The sequence below is a fragment of the Tachysurus vachellii genome, chromosome 6 (genome assembly GCF_030014155.1).
Source record: "Tachysurus vachellii isolate PV-2020 chromosome 6, HZAU_Pvac_v1, whole genome shotgun sequence".
Classification (NCBI taxonomy): Eukaryota; Metazoa; Chordata; class Actinopteri; order Siluriformes; family Bagridae; genus Tachysurus; species Tachysurus vachellii.
Window position 1 is genome coordinate 16982286 of NC_083465.1, and position 14389 is coordinate 16996674.

General features: G+C 39.7%; 1 protein-coding gene across 4 annotated transcripts in view; it reads left to right on the forward strand.

Moving 5' to 3' along the window:
- kcnq5a (potassium voltage-gated channel, KQT-like subfamily, member 5a) overlaps positions 1-14389 on the forward strand; it is a 101053-nt gene that overhangs the window by 68417 nt on the left and 18247 nt on the right. For all 4 annotated transcript variants that reach the window (XM_060872608.1, XM_060872606.1, XM_060872604.1 and 1 more), the window contains exons 2-7: positions 5861-5951; positions 8087-8213; positions 9599-9774; positions 10381-10506; positions 11638-11748; positions 12538-12633. In XM_060872608.1, the coding sequence (XP_060728591.1) occupies positions 5861-5951; positions 8087-8213; positions 9599-9774; positions 10381-10506; positions 11638-11748; positions 12538-12633 (727 nt within the window). The remainder of the gene's footprint in view (positions 1-5860; positions 5952-8086; positions 8214-9598; positions 9775-10380; positions 10507-11637; positions 11749-12537; positions 12634-14389) is intronic.

A 14389-nucleotide genomic window follows, 5' to 3' on the forward strand; every position in this document is an offset into this window, starting at 1 on the left:
ACTGCCTGACTTCACCAATGCTATTGTGGACAAATCCCCACAACCATGTTCCTCAATCTATTTCAAAGCCTTCTCGGACAAGTGGAGGTTATCATAATAGGAAAAGGGCACTTAGGCCACGTTCACACTGCAGGTAAAAGTGGCCCAAATCCGATTTTTCTGGGGTCAAGTGACCAGGTCAGACTTCTTCAGGAGTAGTGTGAACACTCAAATCTGGCCCAGATCTGATTTTTTCAAATCAGATCTGGGCCACTTCCATATGTGGTCCTGAATCAGACCCAAATCTGATCTTTTCCAATGTGGCCGCAGTGTGAACAGCCAAGGCGGATTTGATGCGACTTTTACGTCAATCTACATCGACATTCGTCACAATTATGCGCGGCGAAAATTTTTTTTTTTCTTTTTGCGCCGGCGAAACCTTTTTTTTTTTTTTTGCGCCGGTGAAAACGTGACACAAACGTGACTGGTAACGTGTGTGTTAAGAGTGTTATATAAAGTGGTTACGTGAACCAGCTCATAATGTTTGCATTGAATACATCACATTATAGCATTACATGATATGTTTGCTTGCACCAGATGATACAATACTTCCTCCATAACCTCGCCAACTTTTTAGCGCAACGGCGTGCTGCGTGCGACGTCATTGTTATTGTTCGTTTGCGCATGCGGGTCAGTTTGAAACAGCAAACAGTTCACACTGGTATCTGATATAGGCCACATTTTAAAAGGTAATGTGAACAGCCAAACAAAAAATCAGATCTGAGCAAAATATCCGAATTGAGCATTAAGACTTGCAGTGTGAACGCGGCCTTAATTACGTGATTAGTCTGGTGTTTACATACTTTTTGCAATATACTGTATGTGTATGAATGCATTTTTTTCCTTTTATTTATTCATGCTGCAGACAGGAGGCTGGCCCCACTCCACTTTCTGGTAGTCTAAATTTCTTTTAGACGCTTCCTAGAGAACCAGGATCTATGCAGATGCCAGTATCTACATACAAACCATACACTTCTTGTTATGAAACATACACACCAGAGTTTGCTGAGGAAAAAAATCTAAGGGCTTTATTCATTTGCAGTGGCTTTGATTTCAAGTTAGCATCTTTCTTCAATTCCCTCCTTACATCCAAAACCACACAGGCACACACACACACACTCGCTCTTATTCTCTCTGCTCCTGTTTTTTTAGTACCTCCAAATTTATGTGCGTGTGTATGCAATTGAGAGAGAGTTCATGACCTGCCTGTAAAAGAAAAAAGAGAGGTGATAATGACAGCGGGCTGCAGGGTTGTGGAAAACGCTGACCTCTCACGTCACTGACCCCTCACACACTCTAAGTCTTGCCGACTCAAGAGAGCACAGTACAAACACAAAAGAGAAATGCTTTCTGCTCCTAGCTAATTAAGACCTCTTTACTGAATAAACTGCAGACAGTACAGTTTTTAAATAAAATGTATATTGTAGTTAGAAGTGTGTATGCATGTGCAATTGTGTCTGTCTTGTCCTCAGAATTGTTGTTGAGTGAGACTACCACCTTGCACTGTTTAGATTACAGATGATAAAAAAATGTGATGCAGTGTCTGGTCATTTAAAAGACACGTTATACCTCTTATTTCACTCCACTGGCTCCCAGTGATGTGATTCCCATTTCAGTTATGTGATATTTCTGCTGTGGTTGCTATATTTAGCACAGAATTTTGATGAGAATTTTGATTGATCGTGGCATGGCTGTTGGTGCCAGATGGGCTGGTTTGAGTATTTCAGAAATTGCTCATCTCCTGAGATTTTCACACACAACAGTCTCTAGAGTTTACACACAAGTGTGCGGAAAACCAGTTCACCAGCTCAGTGGTTTAGGTGTTCGACTACTGATCGGAAGGTCATTGGTACGTATCCTAGATCCACCCAGTTGCCACTGCAGGGTCCCTGAACAAAGCCCTTAACCCTCAATTGCTCAGGTGTATAAACTGAAATAAAAAAATGTAAGTCACTCTGGATAAGAGTGTCTGATTTATGCTGTAAATGTAAATGAAGAAAGGCCTTGTAAAGTATCCAAAGGTCAATTTTTCAGTTTTATTTGTATAGCACTTTTAACCACGAACATTGACTCAAAGCAGCTTTACAGAAATATAAAAATATACAATAAAAATGTCAAAGTTTAAAAAAAAACCACCACCACAACAGCAGTTCAAAGTTGGTGCCATAGTGTCCAAGTGGTTCTATCCAACTCAAGTTTTTTGAATCTTTCAAACTTTGAAAGACCCAAGGTAGGTCAGGATGTTGAATGCTGTTGCTGTAGATCTATTCAGCCTGAAAAGGATGTCATTAGATGCAGTATACGTGCATCAGTAAGACCTCAGCTGTATTTGGCTGAGCTACAGAACTACAGTTGCAGACTCACTGTCTGGGTATTAAGTGACGGAAAGGATGAAGGCTCCTTTCTCAAGCTTTTGGCATCTGTCAGAAAGCACACTGATCTTCATGGCTGTTTTGCTGTCACAGTTTATTTGTGGGCAGTGTATTTTATTTTGTGCTAACCCGATAGACCTGTGCACATATTGACTGCATGCCAACCCAAGATAGATGTGCAGCACCTTTATACATTTATAGCAATGTATTGTACACATCTGGATGTGAGCTGCCAACCAAGATTAGTTTACAACTCGCCCAGCTCAAGCCTGATGCATGGTCATGTCAGGGTATGTACTGTTGAAAGACTCTGGTGAACCTTTTAATGACTGGACGGTTATTTTTACTTTGTTGTGTGTTGTCTATTGGTGCATTGTTCCTAGTGAAGCAAAAGGCAAGAAGTGCATTTTTGATGAATTAGAAAAGTTCTTGTGAAGGCAGCTGAAAGCCAGTCTCATTTAGAGTGAGCAAGACAAAGATAACATGATTAAACATGTTCCCATGAAATTGATAGATGCTTCTTCAGAACACTTTGTTTTTGTTTTTCTTAAAATCAGTTACCGTTCAAGGCACAGTTACAATGACAGCCATATGCAATGATTGAATTTATCCTTTCAAGCATGCAGCACATTTCCCAGTACAATGAAAACTGCTCTGATTTGTGTAGTTATGGGTTAATGCCATATGCTTTTGTCCACCGGTTGGTTTGTTTTAAGGCCTTAACTAGTTGATCCCCATGTACGATAGACTTGTTTTAATTTCCAAGACTTGTGTTTTCTAGATTGTCTTTAATATTCTGATCCTGGTCAGAATGAAAAAGTGTCATCTCTTCACATCACTCAGCATTGTTTTAAAACTCTTGACTGTTTTATTTAACCTCATTACACAATGCTGTAGTTCACAAGAGAAATGAAAGCAAAACATACAACATTAGTTCCACCCATAAGTCTGACTTGTTTCGAAAGACCTTTAACACTCATTACTGCTTTTCTACTGACCTCAGGTCCATGTGTAAGACAGTGTGTGGACCAGGCTGCTGCAGCTGCAAGGAAAACAGTAGTGAGTGTCCAGACCTTTCCTCTCAGACAGAGCAGACTAAGGCTGTTAGCTCAGGCCAAATCAGAGCCAGATGTCTGTGGGTTACTTGTACACAGCATACAATAACTAATAGAGCAGCCATTATAACTCAGGCAATAATGGGTTTTGGACTGTGGTCAACCTACTTAATGTATTTATCTCCTTAAGACTGTTCACGGAGGTATGAGATAATCTGGTAATCTCTTCTCTTCTCTTCTCTTCTCTTCTCTTCTCTTCTCTTCTCTTCTCTTCTCTTCTCTTCTCTTCTCTTCTCTGGCAATGAGTGAGAAAGAGAGAGAGAATGTGACAGTGCCCTCTAGTGTCCTGTCTGGCCATGTAGTGTGAGTTGGTATTTGTCCAGCATATGAGTGAATTGTTGGTCACTCTTTTTATTAATGTTGTCATTCTTTTAAAGATTCTTGCATGGACAGAACTAGAACACACACAATATACACACAGCCATGTATTTTATTTCAGCTAGTGTCCTAACACACACACACACACACACACACAGATGCAGTGCTAAAAATTGGAGGTCGCTGCTGTGTTTTGCATCAGTGGGAGAAAGTGCTTTCTGGTGTGCAGGCTATTGAGGCTGGTGTGTGTCGGCAGGAGTCTGGCGCAGTGGCCTCAATGCTCAGTGTGGAATGAAAAACACACATTGTCTAGCTGCGTGCAGAGACGTGTTCTTCACCTACGGCTCTCTGCTCTGTTGAGCTGTTCCTTCCTTCAGCACTGTTTTCACTAGGCCAGCACACGGCTCAGTTTCCTCCACCTCTGACACTATGTGCAAGGAGAGATCCCTGAGATCACCCCTGTACAGTATATGTGAGTTTGTGTATCTACTGTAAAACCGAGGCAGTAATGACTTCAGAATGGACTCTTTTCACAGTTGATGTGTGTGTAAAGTTGCATGTGTCTGTGGGTGTCTAATATGCACCTCCAAACTAAACAGAGCTGCATCATGAGTTCCACACATTTGTAGTGAACATAAAGGACATATGGGACAACACTTGGCAATATGGAGAAAATACAAGTGTTTGCCCTTTTAGCCTTCTACGATAACCAAGAAACTTTGAGTGTGTGATGGTTGAAATACAGGGGGATTACAAGGAAATTTGGGTGATCTATAAATTTCTGTTGGGGTTGTAAATGTTAGATTTAAAGTTTGCATTATAGTGTTTGGGTGGCTAGAGGAGAAGAAATAACATGAGGAAATATTCTTCCTTGTTGTTTGTCCAGTAAGATGTGAGTTTTAGGTCAATGTGTCTGGCTTTCAGGGTAAGAGACAGAGCAGATAGGCTATACCTCTCAGACACATGGAGAAGGAGTGATTAGTTAAACAGGTAGGGGAAGTCAGCAACAGCTGTTACACACATACGTCACTGCTGATCCACCACAGACACACAAATTACCGTTTCCTCTCCTCTGAGAGAGAGAAAAGAAGAAGAAGGAATGGAGATTTTAAAAAATACAATGAAAATACAATTGAGACCTAACCACTATCATTTAAATAAACTGACAACAATGCCACGAACAGAATAAATAGCTTTGAAGCATGCATAATTTCTGTAGAATTGTTAGTTAGACTAGTTGTGGAACAACGTATGCTTATGGAACCTAGCACTATGAGTAACAAGGCTAGGTGTTCGAGTTCAGTTGTAAATTAATGTGCTGTGGTCACCAAATCACAGGCAATTATTTGGGGCCTAAACAGGATTTTTTCTTATTCATTGCTCAAGATAAGGTCTAAATTACTTGCGTATATTGTACTGTATTCTCAGCTTTCTCATTTCCTGGTGATGATGCATAAATGGTGCATAGTATTCTTTACTATGGGAATGACAAGAAGAATGTGGCTGACACAATACTGTTTTTGATATCCAATTAAGAATTTTTAAATTGAATTGAAGAATTGTTCAATAATGAATACTTTCATTACAAATTCATTTTTATTGAGACTGAGTGTGTGTATCACCAAGCTTGCTACTTTTATACTATGTGTGTGTACAGTATATGTGGAAAGTCCTTTTTATTACTCTAAGTGTCTGGCTGGTGAAACCTGGTGTGTGCGTCTAGTGGTGTTCAGACATTTAGATTAGTGTTACTAAGCTGACCAGACACTGGCACTTGGTCTGATAATGATCTGATCACACACAAAGCCAAGGCTCATATTCTGCTTACTACTCCACTTACTCCCTCATGATCAACCCTGCACTCATTGGAGCATGTCTTAAGCCCAAGGTGTGTGCCATTGACCTTATCAGTCTGATGTTTTCATGTCAGTCAGTGGCTCAGGGATTTGAAGGCGCAGCTGCAGGAACAATTAATTAGAAATAACAATGCTATTTTTCTGTCTTGATTCCTGGCAGCTTCATCCTGGTGTTTGGCTGTCTGGTCCTGTCTGTGTTCTCCACCATCCCGGATCATATGGACCTCTCTAACCACTGCCTACTCATACTGGTGAGAACAAAACACATTCCTCCCCTCAGGAAATGTGGCACATTATCACACAAAAAGCAGCTAAGTTTGATTTTTATTTTTTTTTTGGTTTGGTTTTTAATTCTCAAATATCTGACGAATAGTATTTTTTATCTCATGTTCCAGTACCTCCTTTGGCTCTTGTGGACAGATCTATTGTCTTGCTATATAATACATATTTGTTTTTTGTTTTGTTAAGCTAGATTTCCAACATTGCTTTATTGGTAAGTATGATCAGCTCAGATAATGAGGGACAGGCCCTAGATGATCATGGGCTGTCAGTCACATCTCCGTTGGGTTGCTGTATTAGCTGACGTGTCCTGCTGTCAATTGGTCGAAGGTGGCTTTACTCCCGCGGATGTAGAAACAATGCATTCTGTATCAGATGGCATGCTGGGAAATGAGTCTGTTATGAGAGTTCATTGAAGTCACCTTCAGCAGAGAATGCTGAGTTTATCTCTACCCAAGCTTTAGTTTCACAGAAATGCTGAATAATGTGAAATCAGAACTGCACAAAGACTCAGAACAGGAAGTCAGGATTGGTAGATACATGCATAAGACATACAGCCTGTCTGAAGACATGTCAATGAAATTAACAATGCACAGAAATATTAAAGGTAATTTAAAAAAATTGAATTCCAAAGGCATTATTAATCAAACAGTACATGTATGTGAGTTGCACATTGAGCCCAGCATGAGTATTAGATACTGGAAAGATAAGCTGTTCTTCTTCTGCAGCACTGTCAGGTTCATCTTAATGCGCTGTACTGACAGATGTTTTAATCTGCAGAAAGTACCAGTGAATTCTCTTGGATTTATCAAACTGTGCAATTAACAGGGTCGGCAGCTGACATTGAGAAACGAGCTCCAGCAGTCATTACACTAACCAGATACTATTATGGGCTCCTGCAGGGGCATAGTTCCATCTCAAAATGCATAGTCAGGCATTTTGCTGATCTAGGACTCACCGAACATTATAGTGTCCCATACTCAACACTATGGAGCATCTTTCATCATTTTATTTTATGAAATTGTTCTTATCCAAATGCTTTCTCTTTACCAAACATTATATACAACCACCAGACTCTCATCCATACTTAGAGTACAGCACTTCATAATGCTGGTCACACTCTGAATTCCTGCAGGATGATCCTGAGGGTGCTTCACTTTTATAGGAGCTTCCACTCATCTCATACAGATAGGATTCAAACACCCAAAGCCTGCTTGTCAGCCACTCAATGTAATGATCAGACTAACAGAATCTGTAGCACTTTTGCATGCAACCATTCTAGATGCTCCACATGCAAATTTATAAACACAGCTGCTAAAATCACAGGCTCTGAATAAACTCATCACTCCTCATGCACCACAACAGGCGTTGTTTTTCCTTCAAGAGATGCATACAGTATGACTTTGGAATACAAGAAACGTCTGAAGGATTGTTTTGCCATACCACCAGAAGGAAGGATTTCTCCTCCATTAGAGAGATGGACTTAACAGCGATGGACAAGACAATATTATATTTCTCATTGCTAGTTGTTATTATAGTAGCAGTGAAGTTAGGAAATGCCAAGAGAAAAATCAAATCTACACTCTCCAATATTTGGAACCCCTAGGGAATGAACATCATGTGACAGATATTACATCAACCATTTCAAATATTCCTGTGTTTCAGAAGCACTTTGCTTGCACATCTACTGAAGGATGTGATGTACTGTAGTATGTTCTAAAATTGTATACTTTTTATATTATAAAATTCTAATATGAAAATATCTCATGGAATATGTGAAAATAATTGTGAGTATCTAGAATGTACAACAAAATGTAATTTGCATATCTGATAACAGATGTTAATTTTAAGACTTTATTGAGTGTCACATTCTGTAGGCCATTATGGTCGGTATATACGTAGAGATTTATGTGGAAGAAAACCGCATAACTTGCTGCAGTCACACAAAAAAAAAAAATTAATAATTTAATTGATAATTACCTTGAAATATATTGCTACACTGGATAGAAGGATAAAACCTAATGTATGTATGTTTCCTAAAGCAGCCCAGTGTGTTTAATTACGTTGTGGTTAATGAAATTATTTGCTGTTGTGTTGCAACTTGCAGGAGTTTGTCATGATCGTTGTGTTCGGTCTGGAATACATCATTCGCATCTGGTCTGCCGGATGCTGCTGTCGCTACAGAGGATGGCAAGGGAGACTGCGCTTTGCCAGAAAGCCCTTCTGTGTCATAGGTGAGACACAGTTACCTTCGAGTGTCTGTGATTGATAATATATGTGCATGCAAATATGTGTGTTTGTCTGGCTTTTACGCAGGCAGTCACTGTGTTTGTAGGATTTGTATTTGTTTTTGTGAGTTTAGAGTGGATCTAAGTGATCTGTATTGAAGCCTTGTTAATTAATTGAGGTCAGCACTCCATCATAGTTTTCACCAGTGGCTGACTAATGTGTGAGTATGAACCTCAAGTCCAACCCAGGATCGATTCTGGGCTTGTTTGTTGGAAAGCATCATCAACACAGCTTTGTTTTCACAAAGACAAATTGCTTCTGAACTGTGAATCGATCCCTGTTTTATACACCACTGCTGCTCTCAGTTTGCATGCAGTTTAAGACAACACAATAAAAACATCTTGTTTTTCTGTTTAAATAATTCAACAGTCCCTTTCTTCACCAATGTGAAGTCTGACAGAAAGTAAATTGGCCAGTTAAATCAATAATATTAATTCATTTTCTATTACAGTGTACACTTGTACTGCACATACTCTCACACTCTGCCCCTCTACACTGCCTCTTTTGGTTCACCAATTTTTGGTAAAGTCTAGGATTGCATTTAATGCCGAACTGATTGTATGAATAAATTGATTGGTTTCATGTGCTGAATTCCATTCTGAGGCTTGAGCTAACAGGACAAACAAGGACAACAAGACAAAGCGATCGCTATAGCAGCATCTATACCTGTTTAAAGTTTTGACAAAGTGAGTTTCTGCAAGGCTATGGCAAGACACGTTAATCACTTGGCTTCCATTCTCTTGTAGGCGGATGCTTATAGTCAAATCTATATATTATATTGCTTTGATTTATGGTCGGATTCACTTGCACTTGATTCCGTTTTCCTTGTTTTGAAATTCATGTGCAGGAAAAGTATTGAAAAAGATGTTGCAAGATGTGTCATACTGAACAAAGAGTAATATTTTTCAGGTCAGGTTATGTACTGTAGTGGTAGGGTGGATAGAGGATTTAGAAGAAGCTTTTAAGAAAGGAGGTGGATATGCTGGCCTCTGGTGACATTTCTCTCTGCTTCTATTGTGTCTGAGAGAAATTGCAGAGATGCAATTGCTATCAGTGTAAGTATTTATTAGATGGTACCTGGTTTCAGTGCATTTTTTATGCAAATCGGATAACATAACTGGTTTCTCAGGCGCTAGACCTAGAGTGCAAAGCTTATACAATGCCTTTATGCTTTCCTGAAACAATGAGGCAAATACGTGTAACAAATGTGAAAACACTGGAAAATTGACAGAGAAATATCTATGAACTATAATAATTATTAGTTACATGTTGACATGTGTGTGTGCTCTATGTAAACACAAACCTGACTTTTTCTTTCTTCCCACTGCAGACATCATTGTGCTCATTGCGTCCATTGCTGTTGTCTCTGCCGGCAGCCAGGGAAATATTTTTGCCACGTCTGCACTGCGCAGCCTTCGTTTCTTACAGATCCTGCGGATGGTGCGCATGGATCGACGAGGGGGTACCTGGAAACTACTGGGATCTGTAGTGTATGCCCACAGCAAGGTAGTCTAAGATATGATGTTTTACTCCCAGTGCTGCCTTTTAACTTGGCCTTGTTTATCTCAGAACCCCTTCTAAGATAATCTCCTTGTGCACTGTTTATGTCTATAATTATACCTAGTACAGGCTGCACCCTGTAGTCCTATAGTACACAGTAGCCCAAATTGCAAAACAAATTGCATTTCAGAGACAGTAAATAAGCAATTGAAGTATCACTTTTTCTGAAATCTATGAGAAATGCAAGATGAGATCTAAAAACAGATGCTGAATATGAGCCCGACTGCCAGGTAGTGTGTGTGTGTGTTCCTTTCAACTCCAACCGTGTGACCCTGCTTTCAGCCTTTCTCTCGGCAGCACCGTCTAGGCTGTAGCTCCTGCCATGAGCCATGGCCAAACCACAGACTTCCTCAGCCCACAGCCACCCGCCATTTAGTGGATAGATTACGGGCTGTAACTCTCTACTGATTCCCTGTGGTCTATGAAACAGCTGCTTTACTCCTCTATCTTTTCTTACTGCTGTCCTTCTGATTTTCGTGTCACTTTGCATGGTATTTGGTTACTCTGATTTCTTGGCATGGCATAAGGCTTTGTGCTTTTCTGTGTGTGCAGGAGCTGATAACTGCCTGGTACATTGGGTTTCTGGTACTGATCTTCTCCTCATTTCTGGTTTACTTGGTGGAAAAAGATATAAACAAGCAGTTTACCACCTATGCTGATGCACTTTGGTGGGGGACGGTAAGGCTACATAAATGCATCACTTTTTTTCTTTGCATATCACATAATTATGTAATCTGTCAGAATTATTTATCCTTCCTTTTCTTTTCCAATAGGTATCATTTGTTCTTAGAATATTCTATTGTAAAATCAATACAGGGCCATGTTAGCTTTACAGAAACATAATATACTCTTCTATCAAGTTTTACATATTATAGCGCTACCTTACAGAAACACAGCAGTTCATGTCATGGACACAGTTTGTTGAAGAAATTAACAAATCATTGAATTGAATCAACTGACGAAAAATCATCAGCTGTTTGAGTGTAAAGCACTTTAGGCCAGTTTGTGGTGGTTCCTGGTCATTGCCCTGTTGGGGTTTGATATAGTGGCTCATGCAAAGCCAGCAATACCCTGCCACAACATATTTAGACTGAATTCTTGGTTCTGTATGTGGATCTGCCAGGCTGACTGCAGTGCAGAGAAGAAAAGCAAAACAGGACTCAGTGTCTATGTGCGTGTCTACTCCCAGCCATCATTTAATGTCTACAGCACACTCAGCATTTGACAGATCACTCACTTTTACTGGATGTATTGAATTTGCTTTGGCCTGCACTTTGTTTCAGTATCCCCTTGCCTGCAAGAATCCAAATCTCTCAGTTACTGGTACAGAACGGAGAGGAAACTGTTAGGCTGATGGGTTTTTTTTTGTTTGTTTTGTTTTTTCTTAACATAAGATACCGATTTATTACTCTCAAGGAGAAACGGGAAGCACAAATGGCACTGTGGCTGTAACTCTAGAGTGCTCCTCTGTTTGTCTTTAGATATTCATGGCCTTTTAATATGGCAGATTGGACAGGAGTTGTTGTAAGTGGAGCTTTGCGTCCAACATGTGGTTTTTACTGCACTGTGTGGTGGCCTCTCATAGGAATATGATCAGTGCAAATGCTGTGGGAGATTGTGTTCCTCATTGCGCACAGCTTTCCATTGTGCCTGTTCGGCCTCTTCCTCCATTTTTAGGCTGATTGAAGGTGCCTTCTGGGCATTGCAGTTTGTCCTGAGCTTGTAATCACTAGAGTACTTGAACTCTTGTCTGCATAGTCCTGGCACTTTCAATCTCTGACCCATGACCATTAATGTCTGTATACTCAGATCACTCTTACTACCATTGGCTATGGGGATAAGACACCACAGACCTGGCCAGGCCGGCTCCTGTCAGCGGGTTTTGCTTTGCTGGGGATCTCTTTCTTTGCCCTGCCTGCGGTGAGTATATGCAGCCTTACATTCCCAGCAGAGAGAGCAAGGCCTTTTTCAATAATGTAGAATTTGTAGTATAGTATAGAATAGAATAGATAGATAGATAGATAGAGAGAGAGAGAGAGAGAGAGAGAGAGAGATAATACATGAAATTAGATCACTAATTTCAGCCTAAACAGTAAATGCAATATAGTGAAAACTTTATCCCACATGTAGTGGTGTAATAGGTCTAAAGTTATTTCATTACACATTAGTATCTGACTCTTGCTATGAATAAAATGATAAAACAGAGACGACTTTTTATGAAGCAGATCTTCCCCCCTTTTTGTACTTATCTATTTTGGCCCTTGCTAAGGCATCTGGGTGTGAGGTAGGTCAAGCTGTGATATTAATCCAAGGTGCCTTAGATCTTAGTATTCAGATCCATATGCACGTAATTCAAGCACATCCCTGTCTGCCAGCTCTGTGTGGCTAGTGTTATTTTAGGAGTGCAGTATTTCTCTGAGCTCTCAAAAGAGATGATTAATGTCAGTTATGTGTCATATGCAATCCAAGATCACTTCCAGTAAGCTTTTTGTAATCTCTGAAACCCTATCTTTGTTGCGGCAACTTTCATGTGCAGTATGTTCATGTCTTTCGGTCAAAGAGCCCAAATGACAGTTGTCGCTTCCTACCGTCTGTCCGTAACCTTTTGCTCTGCCGTAGCCAGCTTGGATGATTAATTGTTTGTGAAAATTATTGAAGAACAAACCCTTTGCCATTGTGTACCAAATAATTAATCGTGTTTGTGTGTAGGGGATTCTAGGCTCAGGGTTTGCCTTGAAGGTGCAGGAGCAGCACAGACAGAAACATTTTGAAAAGAGAAGGAACCCAGCTGCCAGTCTTATACAGGTAAACCCACCGCAAATGTTTCAGTTTTTTGTATTCTTAATCATTTTTACGTTACTTGGAATAAAAGAAAATATGTGTCAATAAAAATGTAAATGAGAGTTTAATAATAAATATAAACTAATAAAATTATATTGTATGTATGTAGTTTATACTAGTGTTTTTCAGAACGAGAGTACGTTTTAAATGAATATGTACTGTATGGTCAAATGTTTGTGGACAAATGATCATCACACCCATATGAGCTTGTCGAGCATTTACAGTGCCTTGCAAAAGTATTCATACCCACTGAACTTTTTCACATTTTGGACATGTTACAACCACAAACAATAATGTATTTTATTAGGATTTTATGTGATAGTCCAACACAAAGTGGCACATAATTGTGAAGTGGAAGGAAAATTTTTTTTACAAATAAAAATCTGAAAAGTGTGTTTGTATACAAAATGCTTTTGTATTCAGCTCCACTGTGTCAATACTTTGTACTGTAGAAAAACCTTTCGCTGCAATTACAGCTGCAGGTCTTTTGGGGTATGTCTCTACCGGCTTTTCACATATAGAAAGTGAAATTTTTTCCCATTCTTCTTTGCAAAATAGCTCAAGCTCAGTTAGATTGGATGGCGATCGTCTGTGAACAGAGATTTTCAGGTCTTCGCCACAGATTCTCAATTGGATTTAGGTCTGGACTTTGACTGGGCCATTCTAACGCATGAATATGCTTTGATCTAAACCACTCCATTGTAGCTCTGGCTGTATGTTTAGGGTCGTTGTCTTGCTGGAAGGTGAACCTCTGCCCCAGTCTCAAGTCTTTTGCAGACTCGAACAGGTTTTCATCTAAGATTGCCCTGTATTTGGCTCCAACCATCTTCCCATCAACTCTGACCAGCTTCCCTGTCCCTGCTGAAAAAAGCATCCCCACAACATGATGCTGCCACCACCATGTTTCACGTGGGGATGGTGTGTTCAGGGTGATAGGGTGTTAGGTTTCCACCACACATAACGTTTTGAATTTTGGCCAAAATGTTCAATTTTGTTCTCATCGTGTTCTTTGGTCTTCATGATGCTGTTTGTTCACTAATGTTCTCTAACACACTTCTGAGGGCTTCACAGAACAGCTGTATTTATATTGAGATTAAATTACACACAGGTGCACTCTATTTACTCATTAGGTGACTTCTGAAAGCAGTTGGTTTCACTGGATTTTAGTTAGGGGTATCAGAGTAAAGGGGGCTGAATACAAATGCACACCACACTTTTCAGATAGTTATTTGTAAAAAAAAAAAAAAAATTGGACACCATTTATAATTTTCATTCCATTTCACAATTATGTGCCACTTTCTTTTGGTCTATTTCATAAAATCCCAATAAAATACATTTTTCTTTGTGGTTGTAACATGTCAAAATGTGGAAAAGTTCAGTGGGTATGAATACTTTTACAAGGCACTGTACATTCCATTTTTAGCCCCTTTTTGCTGTTATAATAACCTCCACTATTTTGGGAAGACTTTAAACAACATTTTTGAGTCTGTTTGCAAGGATTTGTGCTAATACAGCTAATACTAGTTCAGTGGTGTTGAGGTCAGGGCTCTGTGCTCGACATGTGCAGCAGTTTTTCCACAATAAAACTTGGAAAACCATGTCTTCATTGGCCTTGCTTTGTACACAGGGGTGTTGTCATGTCAGAATATGCTTGAGCCTTTTAGTTACAGTCAAGCAAATTGTAATGTCACAGCAAATAATGACGTTCAGGTGCGGCAAT